At 35.4% G+C, this 24790-nt stretch overlaps 2 protein-coding genes across 2 annotated transcripts; both read left to right on the forward strand.

The window, feature by feature from the left end:
• The first annotated feature begins 461 nt into the window (after positions 1-461).
• On the forward strand, positions 462-2113 carry LOC149186703 (uncharacterized). Its single transcript, XM_089411094.1, has 2 exons — positions 462-1140; positions 1730-2113. The coding sequence occupies exon 1, from the start codon at positions 719-721 to the stop codon at positions 1130-1132; it is 414 nt and encodes a 137-aa protein (XP_089267220.1). The 5' UTR covers positions 462-718; the 3' UTR covers positions 1133-1140; positions 1730-2113.
• A 2509-nt stretch (positions 2114-4622) lies between these two features.
• Positions 4623-5924, forward strand: LOC149186704 (uncharacterized). The gene is made up of 2 exons (XM_089412667.1): positions 4623-5340; positions 5877-5924. Exon 1 carries the CDS (start codon positions 4924-4926, stop codon positions 5335-5337), a length of 414 nt encoding a protein of 137 aa, XP_089268793.1. The 5' UTR covers positions 4623-4923; the 3' UTR covers positions 5338-5340; positions 5877-5924.
• The last annotated feature ends 18866 nt before the right edge of the window (positions 5925-24790 follow it).

Here is a 24790-nt window from a genome sequence, read left to right on the forward strand (position 1 = left end):
ATTAAAAAAAAAAGGAAAGTAGCTATGTAAAATACAATCTTTTAATTATTTTAACAATTTAAATACCATTACATCTCAACTTAAAAGACAATTTATCATTTTAATAATTTAAATACTTTTACATCCCAACCTCACAAACAATCTATAATTTTAATAACTTAAATACCTTTTAAGTCACCCCTTATAACTTAAATACCTTTTAAGTCACCCCTTATAACTTAAATACCTTTTAAGTCACCCCCTCAAAGACAATCAGCTCTCACATGTGACGTACAAACTAACCAACAAAGAAAGAAAGTTCGTGAGAAATATTACGATCCTAACTGTCTTTAGATCAGGATTCATGACGTCCACCCACAAGTTCCAAAGACAACTTTCTTGTTTCCTACTTTGACACGCTTCGAATAACAATTAAGCACTCCTCGTTGGATCTTATCTCCAGCCCTACACCATTAATGCCAAACCCATCTATAATTATGTCTCCTGCTCTTGTTGAAGTTGTGAATAGTTTCGAGGGAGGCACCGGTTGCAGCTGCTAATATTTTCAATGGTGACAGTATTTTCCCTGGCCTTCTTCGCTCCTCAGTTTTCATTTGATTAGGAATTTGCAATAAGAGATGTCGATGGGTTCCCGGATATCATGAAAATTGGATTGCTGTTCTGAGAATCTTTAGATTTCTGGTGCAGTTAGGCGGTCCAGAAGGAAGTTGCTCTGATTATGGCTCCAGTTAATAGACCATCTGCACTGGCGAAATTAAAGACGCCAGTCTGTGTCAGTCCAGAGGCAGATTCATTCAGTGTAACGAGAAGTACTCCTGCTTTGCCACCACTGGCAGCTGTTCAGAGTACTTTGAAATTGAAAACAAAAGCTGTTGATTCAGAAAAATACCCAGATCCGTTAGGAGGTAATGGGGAAGACGATGAAGAAAAATGCGAGACTCCAAAGTTGCAGGAGCACAAGATACCTCAGGCGCTCTGCTGTCCTCCTGCGCCAATGAAACGTAGATCAATTCCGGCAAAGAGAAAGTTGCCTGCAAACCGTACCGAAGGGTTTTACATTCTCTCTGATTCCGACATACAATCTCTCTTCGGGCCAGATCTTGCAAAGAGAAAAGTAGTTCACAGTCTCTGAAATAGAAGGTAAAAGTATTTTTGTATAGAGAGTTACATTAACAATGAGTATTAGTCCTAAGAGTATTTTAAGCGGATTTTACTCTTCTGGTAATAGATAACGTAAAAAAATCTTTGAAGGTTAGCTCAAACCAGATTTGTTTTAATTGAAAGGTTTGAGTCAGTAATTTTTAGTGGTTATTGAGAAGTCATTTTGAAGGTTAGCACAAAGAAGAATTTTTCTTTTTAATTCAAAGGTTTGAGTCAGTAAGTTTAGTGGTTATTGAGAAGTTATATGGTTATGGGTTCAGTAAGGTTAGTAGTTATTAATAGTTATTAAGAAGTTATACATATGTGGTTATTTAGAAGTTATGTAGAAGTTATGGGTTCAATTCTGTAGACATTTTAGAGTTAAGCAGGGTGATTGCGCTGTGAAGAAATTGTACTCTGAATTAGGATAGCGCAGAACAGATGCAATCCATTACATTTGGTTTTCTTTTCTATGTGACAGATTGATTCTGTATTGTGGTGAATATGTCGAGTCTGTACTTTTCCTTAACTTGTTTTCTTATTATTAGGGCACGTTCATCATGATAATTTATGTTTATCTGTAATTCAGAAGTTGCAGAATACTGTGAAGGACAGCCGAGTGCATATAAATATTAATATATCAAACAAGTTTGAAGATGTCCAGGCTCATCCATTCAGGCCGTTTCAAGCAGTGTAGGTGAAGTGCAGAAATAGATAGCCAAACGGATATTCAAGGAAGGCGAGAACTGACAGAAAGGAATGTGGCACTGTAGAATAGTTTAGACCTATTACTTTTCATTGAAATAGACCCAGAATGACAAATGGGAAAAGGCATTTTTGCTGCAAAAATTATATTTTACTCTTGATTGAGCAATAGGATATATGTTCAGATCCAGGCCTTATTTGGTCATTGCAGTGTACTGTGAAATTGTGAATCTTCTTATGCAGCTTGTATTAACTATCCTTCAAGTCATATGTTTTTTCAATGTGTCATTTGTGAAATGTTTAGTCATTGTGATTACAAGAAATAGAAATGCATATGTAAATTGCCAAAAAAATATTAGAGCTGATTTTTTCCAAGATCAGTTTTCACAATTATCTTTAACTAACACTGGCATCTTCGATAATGATAATCTTCTATAATTGAAACCTAAATATTCACTGTACTATTTAAATCCGATATGATCGATATTTAAACCAACAATGTTAATGTCCCTTTCAAAGTTGCCACAGTTGGAATTTCACGGGATTCTGCAAAGGGAAATAGTTTGAAGATGTCACTTCGAGTCTACTGTTAAACAACCGTGCGCCAGAAGCTTCCTTGCTTGATTGATTCGGTTCTTAAATAGTAATGGACAACATCGAGACAAACGCACGCAGGAAAGATACCAAATAGAATAATGGTGAGCTTTTTTTCTTGGACAGATATGCCCTGAATGCTTTGTTCTGGAAACCTGAAGTTCTGTCTGCGATTATTTTTTCCAGAGATTTGAGAATTTCGAGGTTTCACTAAGAGTCACCTATTGAGCTCTCACTGGAAGGGTTCGGGCAGAGAATTCAGGGTCATCCTTTATGGAAAAAATAACTTGTTTCAAGATAAAATATTAGGCTGCTACCTATGGTTAAATCTTTTGCAGATTTTAAACCTGATTGCCTATAGTTTGAGCTTTTATAAAATTTATTCTGAATATCTTCCTTATCCTGAAAAGGATAAATGTTTCCGATTCGTGTGGTAATTCCAGCATTTTTGGAAAAAAAAACAAATAATGTCATTGATGGTAGAAAGCATATTTTTTTTAACTACTAGTGTAATTTTAATTCATTTTTTCTTTTCTGGAAAAATCTGAAATGTGAGAGAGAATGTTGCTCAAAGCCAAGTTATTTTTTATTGAGTGAAAGAGATTAGGTTGAAATTTCTTTCCAAAAAGATGTAAGGGATATGCTTGAACGGAAGAGATATAAGTGGTTAAGATCAATTGATACCGATTTTAGTGTTATCGGTTAATTTTTTATTTATTTTTTTCAAAGACACATATAAATTTATTTTTTTCAAAGACACATATAATAAATTTAAAAAATTATATCAGTAATTTTGATATTACATACCAGATATTCTTTAATTTTAATTTTTAATGTAAATCTGCGATTTTCAAATGACATGAATGTCTGCCGTTTAGCTTACATTCACTGTAACTTTTTAAAACGGTGTCCAAAATGCATACAATACTTTGCCTTTTTAAATTTAATAATTTTTTATAATAAATTTTCATTAATTAAATTTAAGGAAAAATTTATAATCTAATTTATTATAGTCAGATTATTGGCAAAACCAAGTTGTTTTAGTCCCTAAAAAATTAACATGGTGTGACTTATAAAAATTAACCAGCATCTAAGATAAGGCGTGTGACCTCCTAAAACATCATATAAATCTATAAAATGAAACTTCGAAAACCATAAATCAAAATAAGTATTTGAAGGGTGTATTGATGTATTCATTTGTCTTGTGGGAATCTAATTTTAGCTTTTTGCTGTTTTCTAGTGAGCAATCTAGGTCAAGTAGTTGATGTGTTGTAGTTGATTATCTATGCTTCTCACTATGAGATAAAGGGCTGTTTTCTAGTGAGCAATCTAGGTGAAGTAGTTGATGTGTTGTAGTTGATTATCTATGTTTTTCACTATGAGATAAAGGTCATCAACAATATCTCATTGTGGGCCACATTTCAATCCACCAATATTCGTTTTAACATATTGAAGTGCCAACAGACATTAATGATGTACATATATCGATTAAACCTAGTTCAATTTATTCATCGCATTTTTATTAGTGAAATTTCACTTAATTTATTGATCTCATTTCTGTTAGTCAAAGTTTTTAATATTCTAGAAATCTGCCATGGAAATAAGGATGCCTAATTGAATGGAAAGAATGTGCAATACTCACTAATAATAGACCAGATAATAATAAAACACCTAATTATTTTAAAATTTTAGGTTTAAAATGTGATAAACACAAATTTTATTATAAATTGGTGTAATCTACGTTAAATATAATTTTTTAATAATTTTAACAACTTAAATACCTTTATATACTAAAAACTTTCTAAACACAAACTAGTCACATGTGCCGTTAAAACTAGTCACATGTGACGTACAAACTAACTTGACGTGGACCCCCAAGTTCCAACGAGAACTTTCTTTCTTTTTTAACTTTGACACGTTTTCTTATCTCTAGCTTTACACCATTTTTTTTTGTTTGTGAAGTTGTAGAAATATTACCATTTTAATTGTTTTTAGATTCATGAAGTCCAACCCCAAGTTCCAAAACTTTCTTATTTTTCTACTTTGACATGCTTTCTTATCTCTAGTTCTACACCATTTTTTTGTTTGTCAAGTTGTCTGTCATCTTTCCTGGTTACGCCATCCCAGCCTTTAGCTAACCAACCCTTACTTAACTGGATTTGATCCTAGGTGGGTTTTTTTGACAAGGCCCATCCTCAACAGATTGTACCGGTAAAACTTGACTTCCAGCCCCACTAATGTCAAAACCGTCTCCTGCCCAGATTGAAGCTGCAAATAGATTCCAGGGAAGCACCAATTGCAGCTGCTAATATTTTCAAAGGAGACTGTTTGCTCTGGTCTTCTTCGCTCGTCAGGTTTTACTTGATTAGGAATTGGCAATAAGAGATTTCGATGGGTTCTGTCATGATGAAAACTGGATTGCTGTTCTGTGAATCTTCCGATTTTTGTTGCAGTTAGGGGGACCAGAAGGAAGTTGCTCTGATTATGGCTCCAGTTAATAGACCATCTGCACTGGCGAAATTAAAGACGCAAGACTGTGTCAGTCCAGAGGCAGATTCATTCAATGTAACGGGAAGTAATCCTGTTTTGCCACCACTGGCAGCTTTTCAGAGTACATTGAAATTGAAAACCGGCGCTGATGCAGAAAAATGCCCGGATCTGTTAATGGGTAATGAAGAAGATGGAGAAAAATGCCAGACACCCAAGTTGCGGGAGCGCAAGATATCTCCGGCGGTTTGCTGTCCTCCTGCGCCAATCAAACGTAGATCGATTCCGGTAAAGAGAAAGTTGCCTGCAAACACTATCGAAGGGTTTTACATTCTCTCTGATTCCGATCTACAATCTCTCTTCGGGCCAGATCTTGCAAAGAGAAAAGTCATCTCAAAATCTCCGAAATAGAAGGTAAAATTAGATCTCATGAAATATACAATGTTGAGACCAGTTATTTGTCTAATGAGTTATAGTAACAATGAGTATTGGTCTTAAAGAATATTTTTATTCTATGAATTTACACGAGGTCTAATGAGTTATAGTAACAATGAGTATTGGTCTTAAAGAATATTTTTATTGTATGAATTTACATGAGGTTGCTAATATAACATGAATTAAATAAAAAACAGCAAGGTGGGAGGGTTGGCTTGGTTAGGGATTCAATTTTCTTGTTGATCAGGGTTCATGAACACATAGAAAAGAAAATTTTATTGTTTTAGGATATTGTAAAACAGATAGAGTCTATTACTTTTGTTTTTCTATTGTTTTAGGATTGTGTAAAACAGATACAGTCTATTACTTTTGTTTTTCTCTCCATACAAAATTATTTTGGCATTAGAGAAAGATTATGTATTGTGGTGAATATGTTGCAGTCCGCACTTTCCTTGATTTGTTTTCTTATTACTAGAGCAGGTTCATCATGACAACTTTTTTTATCTGCAATTCAGAACTTGCAGAATACAGCGAAAAAAGCCTAGTGCATAAACATATAAATATGTCAAAGAAGTTTGAAGAGGTCCAGGCTCATCCAGCCAGGTCGTTTCAAGCAGTGGAGGTGAAGTGCAGTTCGTGGGGAAGAAATAGATAGCCAAATGGATATTTAAGGAAGGCGAGTATTAACAGAAATGAATATGCCACTGCAGAATAGTTTAGACCTATTATTTTCCATTGTAATACACCCAGAATGACAAATGGGAAATGACATTTTTGCTGAAAATTATACATTTTACTCTTGATCGAGCGATAGGATATATGTTCAGATCCAGACCTTATTTGGTCATTGCAGTGTGCTGTGAAATTGTGAATATTCTTAGGCAGTTTGTATTAATTATGCCTCAAGTCACATGTTTTTTCAATGTGTCATTTGTGAAATCTTTAGCTATTGTGATTGCAAGAAATAGGAATGCATATGTAAATTGCCGAAAAAATGTTAGAGTTAATTTTGTCCAAGATCAGTTATCACAATTATCTTTAACTAACATTGGCCTCTTCGACATTGAAAATCTTCTATAATTGAAACATAAATATTCACTGTACCATTTAAAATATCAGATATGATCGATATTTAAACCAATAATATTAATGTCGCTTTCAAAGTTGCCAGGGTTGGAATTTCACAGGATTCTGCAAAGGGAAATAGTTTGAATATATCACTTCGAGTCCACTATTAAACGACCGTGCGCTAGAAGTTTCTTTGCTTGATTGATTTGGTTCTTAAATAGTAATGGGCAACATCGAGACAAACGCACGCAGGAAAGATACCAAGTAGAATAGAATAAATTTCGGGGGAATGGCGAGCCTTTTTTCTTAGACAGATCTGCCCTAAATGCTCTGTTCTTCTGTCTGCGATTATCTTTTCCGGAACTTTGAAAATTTCGAGGTTTCAGTAATATTCACCTATTCAGCTCCTTGCTGGAAGGGTTCGGGCAGAGGACTCAATTCCAGCCTATCCAAGAAATAGGGATCGCCATGGAAGGAATAATCTGTTTCGAGGTAAAATAATGCCAGCCTATCCAAGAAATAAGGATCTTCATGGAAGGAATCATTTGTTTCGAGGTAAAATATTAGGCTGATACAAATGGTTGATTACCAGTAATTTAAGTTTTTCATTAAATTTACTGGGAATTTCTTTCTTATACTGGAAAAGGAAAAATGACTCCGATGATTGTGGTAATCCGAGATTTGGGGGGGAAGGAAATGAATTTAGGAAAAACACAGATGTGTAATAGATAATGTTGTCCTTAATTTTTATTTAGAATAAAATAAGTTGATGTGCAAAAAGAATTCTAGAATGATGTTAGGAAATAATGCTCAAAGTTTAGTTTATATTTATTGTAATTTTTTAAAAATTGTTTATTATGCTATTGGTTGGAATTGAACTTAGTTGGAGATCACTATAATAATCTCAATTGATAAAATAATCTTAATTGATGAAAGACTCCTAAATATATGTATTAATAATTAGATTTTTCTTTTCAAAATATCATTGGTATATTTGGATATAGAGGAAATGAGCTTATCCAGGTTTTTATGATTTTTTCTTATAGCTAAAATTAAAGATTATATAATTTTTTTATTTACAGTTATTCATAATTTTATTATTGTTTTAGTTATTGTATTTATTGTTTATGGAAATGTAAAATTTAATGTTTTAAAAAAAAATCTTATTTAAACCTATTCTATTATTAGGGAAATTAGATCATTGGCAGAACTAGAGTTGTTTTAGTCTCCAAAATTAAGCATGTTTTGAAATATTCAAACTAAAACGCATATGAAGTCAGGCGATTGGCCTTCTAAAACACCATATACATCTATAAATAGAAAGTTAAAAAACCAGAAATGAAAACAGGCATTTGAAGAGTCTATTGATGTAAATCATCTTATTTTGGGGAAGTTTGATTCTTCCACAACTATTTCCTCTGTGTTTCTTTCTGGTGAGCAACCTAGGTAAAGTGGAAGGCCAAGATGTGCCCCTATGTGTTGTAGTTGATTATCCTTTCCTTTCATTGTGAGATGAAGGCTATCAAGCATCAATATTTCATCCCCAACTACATTTTGGTCTACTAATCCTTGTCCCAACAACATCTTGAGGTTCCAATATATGTCCATGGTGTAGATATATTGGTTATACCTCCCTTTGGTGTGGCCAACATCTACAACATAGTCAACAAGTTCCCTAGCTATCTTTATATTTGAAAGGCAATCTCTCTATCTCTCTCTCTTGCTATTTCCCTATCAACATTATCAATTTCCTCTTCCACGTATATGCAATTTTGGCTCTGTAGCAGTTACCTAAGGTTTTGTCTCTTTTTAATGTGCGAGAACTCTACATTTGTCTATAGTATCCTACTTCATGATGGGCATGTGCTCATTTCTTGGGAATCTTGACTAACACACAATTATGCTCCCCTATATCCCATGCTATTGAAGGGATTTCAAGAGAAAGGGTGGCATAAAGAGAGGTAGAAACAACTAATGTGGAGAGATGTAGTTAAGAAATTTATTCCTAAGACCTTATGCAGTGGGGCTAAGCACTCTTTGAGCTATGTAAAAGATCACAAGAGAGTTGAATAAGAGTAGTAAAGAGGAGGGATATAAGTTGCAAAAGATTTCAGGGACTTGTCCATGGGGGGTGTTGAGTAACAAACACAAATAGTAGTAGAAAAGTGATATTTTCACATGTTTTAAAGGGAAACAATAGAGAAGAGTTGTCACAAGAATTAGAAGGAAATACAGGAGAGAAATACTACCACCAATCCCATAGACATTGCATATAGGATCTTGAGGACATGAGTGCCCATAACTCTCCATCTTTTTTAGTTTTGTACCATTGACTACCATCCTTCTCATGCCTAATGAATATGATACTCAAACTTAGCATTCCCCAAATCATAAATGAGTAATTAACATGAAACATGATGTTTGCAATAACTTCACATAGCATGGCTATAGACCTGAACTCTCCACATTGACCATTGAAATGATAATCCACCCCTAAGACATTAAAACCCTACTTGTGCTAATGATTTCCCAAACTCTTTCACTGGTGCGCCGTCATGATGTTTGAAATGAATGTATAATGACTGTTAAAGACATGGGGGGTGTTGTGCCATGTCTGCAATGGTTGTCGATGGTTTGTAGAGACCATGCACCCCCCAACTTGCCCCTTTCCTATCACCCTAGGAATTTTGGAAAACAAGGACATGGGGGTAGGATTTGATCCACTTATGTATTCACAAGTCACAAAACTATTTAATATGGTCTCTCTTGGTGCAGCCACATGTTCGACTACTACCTCAATGTGCCCCTATGGTTCGAGGTTAAGCCATCATGGGAATTGAACCTTACAATGGTGAAAAACTTCTTTCATTCCATGATTGGAGCCAACTCCTTTGGGCAATGTAATATTTAATATTAATATAAACAATTTGAAAATTTTCTATTATGATCCAATAGTTTAACAAAGCATTGAAATCCTTAACTAAATCTCTTTTAAATTTAAAACAACTATTTTTCATGTTATTCAAAAGAACATAAAAAAATACCTTTTTTAACTTAAGCAAGTTAAATGGTTGAATCAAATTACCATCACAAAACTAATTTCATGGAATTACTTTACTTTTATGTCTCCTTAGTTTTTCAATGGCCATTAATTTTGATTGTATAATACTTGTAAATTATAATTAAATGTACAAAATAATGTTGAATAAATAAATTATAAACTTAATAATTACACAAATATATATTTTTTAAATTTATTTGAGAAATCCAACCAAAAGTATCATTTTTGTCTAAATTTTTATATGCTCTTAAATTATTATAAATAGAGGTTAAACCTTTTTAATTGAGATTTTGATGATTGTTATTTTTTAAATATACTTTGTAGATTTTGATTAGGCTTCTAAAAATGATGATCATTTCTTGTAAACATGATCATATTTTCCTCCCTGTCCTTAGGCTTTCCTTTTTACTCTTCCATTATCTAGTCTTTTTTTTAGGCTTTTGTCTTCACTCTTCCATTATTTATTAAATTTTTTTATCTTAGAAATCCAAATTTCCAATTTCTATATTTTCAAAAAAGTACTATATTTTTTATTTTTTATTTTTAAATTTGAGCCTTTGATTATCTCCCTCCATTAGTTTCTTTTAGCTAGGAAGCCAAAATACTTCCCAAGCCTATTCAATTTCCTACTCCATGTATCTCGTAGATCTTTGTACGTGGCCAACGAAAACAATCCAACTTAACCGCCTTTTAGAATACACATTTGCATAAAGTGTATTATATTAAGATTGCGTTTACCAGTTTGAACACCATGTGGCATCTTCCTCGGTTATAAATGTCACAACCTTATATACCCACATCGCCTATTAAGGCAAGCCCTTGTTATTACTTATTTCACAATCACCGAAAATTATTTTTATTCTTAATATGTAGGATTATGTCTTCCCTTGCTTGTTTGTTTTATTTTACTATGGAATACTTGGTAATGAGGTAAATTTTACCTTTTTTTAAGTATCAATTGCAACATTACTAAATATCTACATAGTCAATACCCGTGCATTACATAGCGATACGGCTTTACTTCACGTTTCCCACACCTTCACTATGAAATTCTTTTGGGGCATGTACTGAATGTAACACATTCATTTGTCTTCACAACACCCTCCATATATATAAAAAAAAAAATAGTACACTTCCTTTCTATATACTGTATGCATAGTATGCTTTTCACCTTAGGCTTTTCTGTTTTGTGTTTGAGGGAGCAAGAACTTCCGCTCCTTTATAAGACACTGATAAAATGGCTTCAACTAAACGGAGAAAATATTTTAACCACACGTTTTGGTCATGAAATTTATAAATATACTTTTAGAATTAAACTAGAAACATAACATACATTAAAAATAAACAAATTGTTAAGGATAAATTTTGGATCACACTCTTTTATGTGAAGCTTTTGATCCCAAAAATTTATTAGTAGAGAAGATGGAGGCATATAGGCTCTACACTTTTTTTAAGGTTTAATAATTTTTTATTTATGAAGATTATTTTCAATTGGAATGTCTTAATCGATCTCTCCATGTATGCTTATTTCACTATGATAAGGGATATTTTGTTCCTCCCTCCATGTTCATGTTGTTTGATGAGGTGGGTCTTACCACCTTTAAACTAAGTGATTTTGTTTCTTTCCTATAGAAGGTTATATCCTTTTACAATAAGTAGGGAGTACTATCAAACATAGATTCACATGCATTAAGAGTTGTTACATTCCATTCTACATCATTAGGGTAATAAACAATAATGGAAAACCCGTTTTAAAGAAAAAAATTATTTGCATGGAAATTTTCCTGCGTAGCAATCACAGTGACCATGGTTGTACTAGATTATGTCATTAAACTACAATCTTCAACTAACGTTTTAGAAATCAAATTAATAAAATAGAACAACCATCAAAAAAGAATTTACCTTTTGAATCATTACTTCAACATTTTTTAGGAATCGTGTGCTTCTATCTTGACTTGTTCATGGCAGTTGCAGTCTGGTGTGTGGTATGCTTTAATCCACACGAAAGTTGTTCTCTACCACTATTTTATTCAAACTTATTATTCTTCTACCTGAAAACTTATATCATTTTAGGAACAATTTTAGGTGAAGCTTCCAATAATCTAGGTTGTGGTTGGTATATTATTGCCTTTATTTTTTTAATCTCTTCTTTCCCTTTTGTTGTTTCCTATTATTAAGGTCCACCTAAATATAAAGAGATTTCCAACGTTCCTCATCTTTTGATTTACATTCCACAGTTAAAATTTGTCTAGAATTATGGTCTAATAGCAACACCTATAACAAAATTAATGAAGTATTTTCCTAGACTAAGGAAGCATCCAAATATTTTGAAAAACTTAAAGACGCTATGTGTACAACTCCCTTTGTGGTGACATCTAAATTCACAAAAACCTTCTTTATCGTGTTTGATGCCCAAATCCATGACATTCATGTTTGATGTAAGAAAAAATGTCTCTTTCCTTTAAAAGTAGTGAACTTGGAAAGCACATACTCAAACCCATCTATGAAAATGAAATGTTATTGACACTGCTTGTAGTTAAGAAATGACATCCATACCTAATAGGAAGGCACGTCAAAGTAAAAGAAAATCATGATAGTTTAAAGAATTTATAGGAATAGAGATTACTTCAGAAGAACAACAAAAAAAGGATACAAATATATTGCATTATGATTTTATAATTATCTACAAAGAGGAAATACAAAATATTGTGGCCAATGCACTCTAAGGGAAAGGTGAAGATGAAAATGGTGTACTATGCACAATTTCCATTCTACAATTTGGCTAGGTGGAATAAGCAAGGATATAATGGAAGGAAGATGAGAAAGTTTGCAATGTTATTCCACAATTACAAGAGGACACCAATTTAGTAGAAAAAAATATATGGAAGAATGATTTGTTGTGATATCACTAACACTTAAACTTATATAAGTGATGAGTCTCAACTTTGACCTGTCTATTTCACCTTTTAAACACCCTTTCTGGCCCATTACCTTATGCTTCACCTTCCATTTTATTAAATGGTTATTATTCCTATCAATATCATGCCTTTAGAAACTACAAGTTACCAAGGTGATTATTCATAATTTCATGCATTTTCTCATTAATTGAGTCTATATTTTGGTGTATTTTCTCTACTTAATTAACTTTGGGCATTGCAACTTTTTGTATAAGTTACAAGAGAAACAATTGTTGGTTATTAGAAACACATTGGCAATATACATCAAGTTGAGCTACCAGAAATGGCCACCAGAAACCATAGTAAACAAATAACCAAAGCTCAACCTTGATATTCAGCCCAATGACCAATTCATCCAAGAAGATCAATACCACTTAGGATGTTATTTTGTTCCAGTTCAACTGAGGATGTTCCCATCTAGGGAATGCATTTTATAAATGTATTTTTTTGGTTGGACTGTTGCATCCCTGTTATAGATCCATTTGGGCACATCAAATCCAAACATTCAAATAAGTGTTTTAGGGCTCATCAAACCCTAAATTTAGTTGTTTCGTGCCCTAAACAAGTCACCCCTTTGAATGCCTCCTTCCCAAATAGTTTCTTGACTTGAAGACATCAAGAAATTGCCTCTAGAGGGACCAGCGTAGGTAAGCCCTTATGAAGGTGTGTTGCGGAGTAGTTAAGTCCACTGCCAGCATGCTCTGCAGAGCACTTAGGATTCCTTCCACCTGCGTTGGGCGAAAATGAGAGAAATTCACATAGGGTTTGGGAAATATTCTTATCTTTTGGAGTCATCTAGAAGTTTCCCTGTCTTATCAACTCCTATGAGCTTGAAAATGGATGAGGAATGAGTTAAGGAGCATCCTATCCTCTTGACATCCCTTCCTCCATGGAACTAATTCTAAGTATGGAAGGCCATTCAATGTCACCATTAATGACAAAACCTCCTTCATCTTTCTATAAATTGATCACTCATCTAAGTGATCAGGGGTTGGATTATATTGAATTGTAAGGAGATAATGTTGCTATGAGACTTGACTTTGGAGCAAATTATGTGATTCCACAAGCTTGTCTTGCTTTTGACGTGATGTGGATGGGGTCCAAGCTGAAGGAATGACTTTGAATCAGACATTGATGGTTGTAGTTCCTTCTTATATCTAATAAAGTGTTTGAACATTTTTCCATATGTTGTGTTCTTTTATAATGCTTATATGTATGAATTGCTTCTGATTCCTTTCATTTATATTCAATGGATCGTATGCTTTGATCGGTTTTTGTCTTCTATTGTGTTTACAGGGTACTTCTCAAGTGAATTAAGTATGGGAAGCAGCGACAAAATCGATACAAGGGAGATGAGAGGAAAGCGAAACTATAGGTAGGCCTTCTATCCCCTCTTCTTATATATTGTTTATCGGAAACATTTAAAACACTTTAAATTGATGTTCTAGGCACAACTACTTGTCTAGTGAATTAGTGTTTATCCATAGATGCTAAATTCTCCAAAACAAATTGGCGACTCCGCTGGGGAAGAATCCTCTTTCCTAGTAGCTTATCCACCTCCTAAGACATCCTTGTAAACTTTATTTGTGTTCATCGATTGTAATTCAGCTATTTACATTGAAAAAATAGTCAAAACTATGTCAAATTACCTCTTGAAATGGCTTACTGTCACCAACACAGGCTTGTGAGGGACATAGTGTGCTACAAAGCATCCCTGGCTTAGGGACAATGCTCTGAAGTGCACTGTCTCCCACTGTGGTCTGCGTTGATCCTCATGGGATCAATTTCCCACCTTTGGAAAGAGTTTTTTGCCAAATTTTTTCTGTTTGACTATTTGTTGACTGATCAATGAATGTTATGTCTCAGAAAATGAGGTTTTATCTCCTGGTCTAGCCCAACTTTGATAGGATTGATTAATTTTTCTTCACATTTTCTTTGTCATTATCGATCAATAGTCAAAGTTAGGATATAATTGATTAATCTTCAATCGAAAGAAAGAGTTGTAAAGTCTTCTCTTCCTTCGAATTTGAACTATCGTAAAAGTCTTCGTTCATATGAAAGATTGATTGATTGTATGTGAATATTTCCTTTTTTTTCATATTCACATTAAGGGAATCGAAAAGAAATACATGTATATTGCATTGAAAAAGTTTGAGTGTGATGATATGGATAATGTAGGGAAATTGCATTTAGATTGTGCTCTTTTCTCTTTGATCAAAAGAAATTTGATTGCTCTATCCCTAGGTAGCTAGGATTTTCATCACTAAATTGAATGGAAAGAATGCTTATCATGATAGTTGCATTCCTAGGAATTTCATAATACATCACGTGGTGAAAATGAAAGGTAAATTCCTGAGCAAGATCAACTTAAAATTAACATCAATTTACCTATTGGAGCATTGTCGTTAACGATAACATTTAGTGGTTCTAGGCTAGAGACGTGTTCTGGCATCGTAGAAAAAAGCAGTTGTCGCTAACTTGTCTATAATACATCCTGATTGTTATACCTCATTCCATGTACGTGAGTATATCATAGCTCGTACACGTACCTTAGGGTATATAGGGAGGTGTTACAGTACGTAAAGTATATGGGAATGCTCTCACTGTGCAGTTTTGCATTAGACAATGCTTATACAGACTGGGCCTCCACGTACCTTTGGGTATATATGGGAGGACAACTCTAGGTTTCTATCCATCCTTAAGTAACCGATTTGGTTGCCTTGTAAACTATGATACACCAAACACAACATTCAGGGAGATTGTTTGCCCATACTTCTTGGTTCTCCAGGAGGTATTCTACAGTTCACAGTTGCTTGGTAAAACTTTCGCCTAGGATACCCATTTTTGTTTACTTCTTTTTTCATAATAAAATTAATCAACAATCATGGAGGAACATCAACCCTTACCCCGTCATTCGCGGAGAACAGCGAGCAAACCGCCTTTTCCACCCAAAGCAACACCTATTCGAACAAAGCGGTCTCGCTTAACTAAGTCTAGTACATCAAGAACTCCTAATTCTTCATCTGAATTACCTGAATCATCTATTTCAATAAGTACTGAGACTCCAATTAATCCAACTATTAATGGCCCATCTGTTTCTGAAGAAGACGTTTCACAATTACCTGAGGACATTAGCAGTGATCCTAGTGAAATAGTAACCAACGTTGTTCAACAACAAGTTGATCCTCAACTTGAAGTTGCTCAACAAGAAAGTATTTTTGAACTTGAATCAGTTCAACCAGAAGTTAATCCAGAATCTATCCCAATTCAAACAAAAGTTACTTCTAAACCTGAAATTGTTCAGGAACCTCTTTCTGAAACTGTTTTTCATTTACCTGAACATCTGGACTTCAAATTTGAACATTCAGAAGTTGTTACTTTACTGGAAGATGATTAATTGGTTACCCCTTAGATATCAATACCTATTGAAACTTCAACTTTATCAACACCAGAAATCTTTTATGGACCTGATGGTGAATTTCTTCCACTAGGTTTAATTGTTATAGAGGAGGAATTAGAAGAATATTCCACACCTAGAACCTCGTTTCGCTTTGGAACTAGGCTTTATCTTTACCCTCATACTCCTATTTTTTCCGTTCCATTTGATCTTGCTTCTTTCCAAGTACCCGCCGATTCTTTAGGACAACTTTTGGGTCAGTTAACTATGGTTGAACAACCATCAACATCTCAGACTATATCATCTGATGCAGCTGCAATAGAATCTTCTATTGCAACTTCTTCCATGCTTTCTACCACACCTAAGTCGCACCTGTATGGTGAATCGTTCATCCTAGTTGGTTACCAATCATTGTCTAGAACCCACTCAGGGGTTGCTTCTACACCATGGTCATCACCCATGTCCTCAATAGGAATTTTACCTGGTTCTTCTCTAACAGGAACTCAAAAGTTTGATCCCGCATATCAGTATCAAGCTGGGCAATCTAGTCAACAAAGAACTATGTATCCATTAAATATTGGATTGCGACCATATGGAGAGAAATATGCTTATTCACTGTATCCTCCTTATTCCAAAGGACCACCATATGGTAATATCCTGCAGTATTCAGGTCAATAGGGAGTTAGAGTTTGTCAATGGAAACCAATAATGCCCATTCAACCGAGGCTTATGTATCGAACACAACCAATGGAAACTGTGTCAGCTATTCCTACTACACCTATTGTTACTACTGTACCATAGCCACAAGTTCAAACTATTATATCTCAACCAGTAGAAACTGATCCTTCTACCTTGCAACCACAAGTTTCAGGTCAAGAAGTCCAATTTCCTCAGGTTGTTGTACAACAACCACTTGTTTATGGGATTTAGCAACAACACAATCCGGCACGCTTTATGATAAAATTCCCAATGCACCTCGAGCAGATTTCACTGTTCCCCCTCCTCCACCATCAAGTAAGGACTCTCATGTTGGCGATGGTGTGATCGGTTCTTGGAGCACGCAAATAGTAGGAAGACCATCTAGTCAAACTCTTGCTCTTTCTAATCAAACTACCAATGCATCAAAAAATACTCTTGCCTCTTAAATGAATGTCGTGTCATCTGACAAAGGCAAAAATCCAAAGCAACCAGGGAGAAAGAAAAATGGGAAAAACAAAAAGAAACGAGATAATTCCCCTCCAGAGAAATCATTTGATTCCTCTACTTCGACAAGGAAACATCGTTATCCATGTCTAATCTATAATGATGTGTATTTTGCAGGAGATTTTCCACACCACTCTAAGGTCTCTAAAATTTTAAAGACTTCAAACACATCGGTAGTGTTGACTGATCTGTTTCCAAGCCCAGAGACACATTTGGTTGCAACAAACCATGCTTCCACATCCCAAGAACTCATGTTATCCATCACAAGGCCAAAAAACAAATTTTTGGTCTCAACGAGAAACAAAGATTATGGAAATCCATCATCATTATCAAATAATCAAGCCACTGATCAACATAATCCTTCGACTTCGACTTCATTTGAAAATGTTCCACCCCTTGTACCTAAATTGACAATAAAACCACCAAAGGGACTTGTGCACAAATCAACATTTAACCCTCAGGCTTGAGCAACTCAAAATTATAACATAGTGGAAGATCTTGCTCAATCACCTTCTGCTATGTCGACACTTGAGGTGTTGCAAAACTGTCCCTCTCAGAAGCAGGCTTTACTATCAGCAATAGGTGGAATAGATCCTACAAATTCAAATCTTTTGGTTTTTAACCATGCGGGATATACACCATAGTTACTAGCACAATTAGCTTTGCTAATTCAAGTAAAAGCTCTCAATAAGAATGTTCACCGAACTATTATTGATGAGGGGGCATCTACTTGCATTATGTCCATGAGTTGCTGGAAAACACTTGGTTCACTGCCATTCTCACGATCACTGACCACGTTGAAAGCTTTTGATGGAAGAACATATACTCCATGTGGGATGTTGAGTAACCTGCAAATTGGACTAGGGGCAAAACGGTTACTGTTGAAGTTGAGGTAGTTGATGGACCCCTTGAACAGTTACTGTTGAAGTTGGGAAGGCCTTCGGTATATGCTATGGCTGTTGTGGTTTCCACATACTTTCCTACTATTGCATTCCCTTTTAAGGGTGGAATCATAGTCATTGATCAACTATCCTTCTTTGCCAATAGTTCACAGGCTACGGGAAGCATTCTGTTGGTGCACAGAACCCCAATATCACTTCAAAGTGTTGGAGTAGGTCTCTTTAAAGATCCTTCCCTAATGGGTACTTTTACCCTACCGTCACCATCTAATTTGGCAGAAGCGGCAAGAGTAGAGACTTGCAACATGATTTCCTCCACGTCATCTGATTTAAGGAGGATTACCAACAAAGTTGAAGTTGATAGTAATATTGAGGTGATGAGGTTAAGTCCCATTGAATCATCATAGTAATCAATTTTTAGGGCTTATGTGGCAAACCCAAATCTACACTCAACAATTGTATGGGTAGATCGGTCATTAGAATATGGTACTTCTTCGGATCCTTTTTCACATATACATTCTACAGATGAAGGAATCATCCAATCAATGATGATAGGAGAGGGACCATGGGAAGATTATCATCATCGTTCCCATCTTCCAGATGACATCGAAGACTATTCAAATGAACTAAACCACCCATCAGTCATTGATTTCTTATCGAATTCAGTTTTCATAGACATAATCAAATCTTAACAAAACCTGTCAAATATTGAAGAAACGATTTCTATTAATACTTCGACCAAGCCTAATATTGTAGAGAACATTCATGTTGGAAAATCTTGTTATCCATTGGAACTCTTACCGTACTCTCTTTTGTGAATTTAGAGATATTTTTGGATGGTCTTACGAGAAGATGCCAGGCATAGACTCTAGTATTGTTGAACACGAAATCAAAATGTACCCTAATGTCAAGCCAATTTAACAGTGGCTTCGACCTGTTCATCCAAAGAAAGCTGCTGCAATTAAAGTAGAAGTTGAAAAACTTTTGCAGTTACCCTATTCCTCTTACTGACTAGGTTTCCAACATTGTTCCTATCATGAAGATAGAAGGAACAATTCGAGTGTGCGTCGATTATAGGGATGTAAATCAGGCATGTCCAAAGGACAATTATCCTACTCCTTTTCTCGGCCAGACTATTGATGAATGCGCCAGATGCAAAATATTCTAATTTATGGATGGATTTTCCAGCTAAAATAAAATCAATATACACCCACACGATCAATCGAAAACAACTTTTATTTGTCCATGGGGCACATTCGCCTATAGGAAAATCCCATCCAATTTGAATAATGATGGGGCCACATTTCAGAGGGCAATGAATTATGCCTTCCATGACATCAAGCACATTGTTAAACCTTACCTTGACAATTTACCTCCTCATTCACAAAAGCGGACTGATGACCCACAACACTTGAGAGGAATATTTTTACAGTGCTGACACTACAAGATTCGACTCAATCCACATGAATGTGTGTTTTGCATTGGTTCTAGTCACTTTCTTGGATTTTTAGTGTCTCAAGAAGGGATTCGACTAGATCCATTAAAGGTTCAGGGCAATTCTAGATTTTCCTCCACCTTCAAATATTTTACAGTTACAGAGACTCCAAGGCAAATCCAACTTTCTGAGGAAGTTCATTCCTAATTACTCTGAAATGGCTAAAGGTTTTACACCTCTTTTGAAAAAGGAGATACCCTTTTATTGGGATCAGATTGTGCAAGCTTCCTTTGATGCTCTTAAAGATACCCTAATTAGAGCTTCATTAATGTTCTGTCCAAATTACCAAAATGACTATTACCTTTATCTCGCCGCTGCAAATACAACCATTGGCATGGTTTTAGTCCAGGAAGAAAAAGGGATTGAACATCCTATTTATTACTTGAGCCATAATCTCAATGATACAAAAAGTAAGTACTCTTATGTCGAAAAACTAGCTTTGGCAGCTGTGCAAGCTGTTCAAATATTTCGCCATTATATCTTGTTACGGAAAATAGCTGTCATTTCAGATTAAAACCCTATGACATAAATTTTGTCACGTCAATTGTTGGGGGCGCGAAATATTCAAAATGGATAGTTATTCTATAGGAATTTGATTTAGAATTCATCAAGTCTAAATCAAAGAAATCTCTAGTTTTCACTGAGTTACTATGTGACCTTCCCTCGACCTCCATCGATTCAACATCCAAACCATCAATTTTGGATGAGTCTCTATTTCTAATTTCATCATCTGATGCTTGGTATGGAGATATACTGATTTATCTCCAAACCCAAACTTTCTGGCAAGATATCGCTCGCTCGCAACAGTGACGTATTTGTTATCAAGCCAAAGATTATCTTATCATTTATGACACACTTTACCATTGTGGTATCGATATGGTTTTACGGAGGTGCCTCATGCATGAGGAGGCCTAGAAAGTATTGAATGATTGCCATTCAGGTGCTTGTGGTGGACACTTATCTGGATATGCAACCACACAAAGAATTCTTCGTGCTGGTTACTTCTGGCCAACTATATCTAAAGATTGTATTATTACTGTCAGAAGTTGTCATGCAGGCTAGATATATGACCGAAAAACTAGATTACTACCTACACCACTATATTCAATCATTGTTGTTGGACCATTCGCCAAATGGGGCATTGACTTTATGACATGTAACCCCACCTCGGCCGGGGGGGCATGGGTATATTATAGTTGTCGTTGACTATTTTACCAAATGGGCTGAGGTGATGCCAACATTGAAAAACAATGTTGAAAGAAATGATCTTTTCTTTGTTAACCATGTGGTTGCCCGGTTTGGTGTACCACAAGCCATAGTTACATATCATGGGTCGCATTTTTGCAATCACTTGATGGCTAAGTTGACTGCTAAGTTAGGACTGTCACATGATAGTTCTAGACCGTATTACCCACAAGCGAATGGACAGGTTGAGGCCATCAACAAAGTCCTGAAGCGGATGTTGCAAAGAATGATAAGGGTTCATAAAAGAAACTAGAACTTAATCCTATACTTTGCCTTGTGGGCATATCGAACCTCGTGAGAAATGCAACTGGATTTACACCCTTTCAGTTGGTGTATCGTTTGGAAGAAATCTTACCGATACAATGTGAAATTTCATCGCTCAAACTCGCAATTGACCTGTTACTCGACACTTCTGAAGAAGAAGCGTGTTTATTGGAATTAATCCATCTGGATGAAACCCTTCGTGATGCCACATTGGCTAACGAAGTGCATAAGAAATGTATTAAGGCGCAATATGATAGGAATTTCAAGCCTCATATCTTCTCAGAAGGAGACCTGGTATTGCTTTACAATCAGGAAGCTGATAAACTTGGAGTAGGGAAATTCGAACCAATGTGGATGGGCCCTTATTTTGTCAAGCGTGTTCTGGAAAAATGAGCCTACAAGTTAGTAGATTATGATGGGATTCCATTGTCGTGGCCCCGAAATAGGTTGTACCTCAAACGTTACTATGCTTGATTAAGTTTAGTAAAATTCATTGTATATATGCTTTCATTGCATGTGTGTGTGTGTGTCTTTTAGAGGTTTTTATTTGGTTAGTAATTTGATTTGAATTTGTTGCAGATGTCAGAGTCTTTGGAACCTTTTTTTGGTTACACCGATGGTGCTAGTCGTAGTACACAGAATTTGTCTTTTGCAGCATGGGCTATTTTCTCTCCAAGTGACGAGTTAGTGAGTTTTCAAGGGATTTGTATCGGTCGATTGACAAATAATATCGCTGAGTATAATGTGTTGATTGAACTACTCTCTGATGCCATTTCACTTAGAATTCATCGAATCATTGTTAGGCTGGACTCACAACTCATTGTACTACAACTAAAAAACATTTATACTGTCTGAAATCCAACAATTTTTCATATGTTGCTTAGAGTTCATATTTTGGAAAGACATTTTGAACACATTCGATATCAACATATTTCCATAAATCTTAACACATTAACCAATTCTCTAGCAAATTATGTGTTAAATAGACATTTGCAACACATGTAAAAGTAATATTTTCAATTCACATAATCAGTTGAATAGGATTGCATATAACAATTAAAAACTCTGAAAGTAAAATAGATAGGTGTTTTAAAAAAAAATTACAAAAAATTTCCCAAGACACATTTGGTCATCTGACCCAAAAACTCAAAAATGCATGCAAAATATCCTAAGTAGATCTAGTGGTTCTCATGGTAATACGTCACAACCTATGTTATCATGCGCAAAAGCCTCGCCCAACGGTTAGGAACACCAATAGTGTGGCACTGCAGCCTCATAGGTAACTTCTCGATTCGGATATCCGGAATACCAACGATTAGTCCCTCTATATGATTTTGCAACTCTGCTAAGGTTTCTGCCAAATCCAAGTCCTGGAGAACTGCTCTCCTGATGTTTCTTTGCGCTGGCCCACCTGCAACCTATTGGTGTACTGCAAGTCGAACAGTACCCACATCTGTATGCATAAGAGTAATTTTAGTTTAGTCTTGGTAACATTAAAAAACACAAAAAATATGTAGAAACTTGAAAAATCAAAAAACCCTTTGGCCAAACAACTTAGCCATAGCACCCCATGGTGCTCCAACTGGTAGAATCAAATTTGGATCTCCATGATAATCCATCCTTGAGTATGGATGCTTCTTGATAACAACATGTTTTCATTCAAGCCAACTAAAAAATGCAAGGGAGAAAATGATTGTTGACTGACCCACAAGTCGAGCCATCAATTCAACCCACCTCTGCATACATGGATCTCTAGGACCAGCCACACCTAGTAATACATGATGTGGTTGCATCAATGGGATTTTCTCTAAGGAAAAAGCAATTAAGATCGAACCATAGTATAAATTCTTCATCTTACTGCTTTTTACCTTAGTTAGTTGTTCTTTCAGCAGTGAAAGTACAACCTTGCACCAATTGAAAACTTTTGACTCTAGACACTCCAATGCATACTGCATATAAGATCTGTTCGCCAGATGTAGTGTAACACTGCCATCCAATTTTGCGATCATGAAGAGGATCGTTCTTAAAGGAAAATCACTTAAATCCCTAATATTTATTTTCCCATCCTTGCTAGGCTGTGTACCTGGCCGACAAAACTGTCTGATGTAATCTCTCACCAATTCACCTCCACGGGAAAATCCAGAAAGTGAGATGGGAGCACCTCACCTCAACAGGCTGGTAAGAAAGTAAATATCCTCAATAGTAATAGGGACCATATTATCCCTAATGTGAAATGTCTAATCTTTCAGATCCCATGCACGAACAAGGATTTGCAATAGTTCTATTTGTTGCCTCATTCCAGACAGCTTAAAGTATTTGAGTAACCCGCAATTCTTGAGGGCCTCAACTGTACCCAGGTTGTTTAGGGCAACTATGTCTTGTTCTTCCTACTCTCTTTCTTGCCATGTAATCGAAATTCTGATCCAATGAAAGCCTGAAACGCAATCATAATCTAAATTAGGATCCTTTCCATGCAAAAAATAGGACAAATTCTGGAGCTAACAGCTAAAGAAAACTTGGGAAACTCACCCACCGTAGACCAGGCATAGAGACAGTGCACTATAGAGCATCTATCCTTCTATTTGGGTGCTCTTCAGCACATTTTTTGATGTGAATGCCTGTGTTGATCCCAGGGAAAAAAATGTAACCCCAGGGACCCCAAAAAATCCTAAAATTTGCATGAAATGACAAAAGAATGAATTGAAAAGAAAGTAGAGAGGTTTAGTTCCTACCTCATCTAGACAGCTCGAGAAATGGTCCACATAATCTTTCACAATCAGTTGATGATGTTTGAGGTAAAAATTGAGCTCAGAGCATAAAACTGGATGGTGAGCTCCAAATGGTAAAAATGTTATGGTAAAAATTTGTTTTATGTTTATTTCATGTTAATTAATCGGCTAAACATTAGTATTTGCTTATTTTTGTCGATGAAATTTATACTTTTAATCCATTTGGTGATGTTTTGAGCAGGCTTTACAACTAATGTGAAGAATTCAATGTGCTCGATTGTAAGTTGAACTTTTGACCACAAAGCACATTTTTATATCTTTTTCAAGCTTTGTTAAAAATGAAAAAGGAACCCCCTTGGAGTCCTCTTTAATCTCTTTGTAGACTCTCTAAATATGAAAATATTGTCAAGCACTTATCCTTTCCAACTCGTTAACGAATTGGAAAGGATATCTCTCTTGTATTATTTTACGCTTTTTTGGACTTGAGAGATTAATTTACGAAAAAGAACTTCTGGAGTTTTCTTTTTGTACCTTTCCAAACTCTCTAAACATGAAAAGGACGAAGTTACCTTTGTCATTAAACTCGTTAAAACATCAAATAGCGACAAACTTGTCCATCTAGACAAGATCAAGTTTCACCTTCACTAGACTCGTTAAAACATCAAATAGTGATGGATTCGCCCAGAGTTTGAAATTATACAAAAAGCATATGTTATCCTCCTCAAGCTTGATAAAAATAAAGAAGTACTGGTCAACAGTGACTGGGAAAAATGGAAAAAGGTGAAAAGCACTTTATGGTAGTAGGTCGCTCTTGAACATGACACTTTCACTCAATCACCGTGACTATTTGGGTTGGGTTATTAGCTTGATGGTTATCACACTATTGGTCTATCATACCATCCATCACTTTGTTTTGGGTCAATGCTACCAATTCACTTTAGTGTCACTGACATGTTCAAGAGAAGTCATCCAGTCAAAATCCATCTTTTGCAATACCATAAAGCTTCATTTTCATGACCGTCTTTCATGAACCTTGTGTCATAAGTCAAATTTCATCTCTAAAATCACTACACTCATTTCATGTCGTTGATGTGGGATACCTCAAGGCCCT

The sequence above is a fragment of the Pinus tabuliformis genome, chromosome 3_1 (assembly GCF_031772625.1).
Source record: "Pinus tabuliformis cultivar Carrire ecotype Pingquan chromosome 3_1, CPIR1, whole genome shotgun sequence".
In the NCBI taxonomy this organism is placed as follows: domain Eukaryota; kingdom Viridiplantae; phylum Streptophyta; class Pinopsida; order Pinales; family Pinaceae; genus Pinus; species Pinus tabuliformis.

Excerpts from the sequence above, each read along its gene's own strand:
- LOC149186704 (XM_089412667.1), top strand. The coding sequence starts at position 4,924 with ATGGCTCCAGTTAATAGACCATCTGCACTGGCGAAATTAAAGACGCAA.
- LOC149186703 (XM_089411094.1), top strand. The coding sequence starts at position 719 with ATGGCTCCAGTTAATAGACCATCTGCACTGGCGAAATTAAAGACGCCA.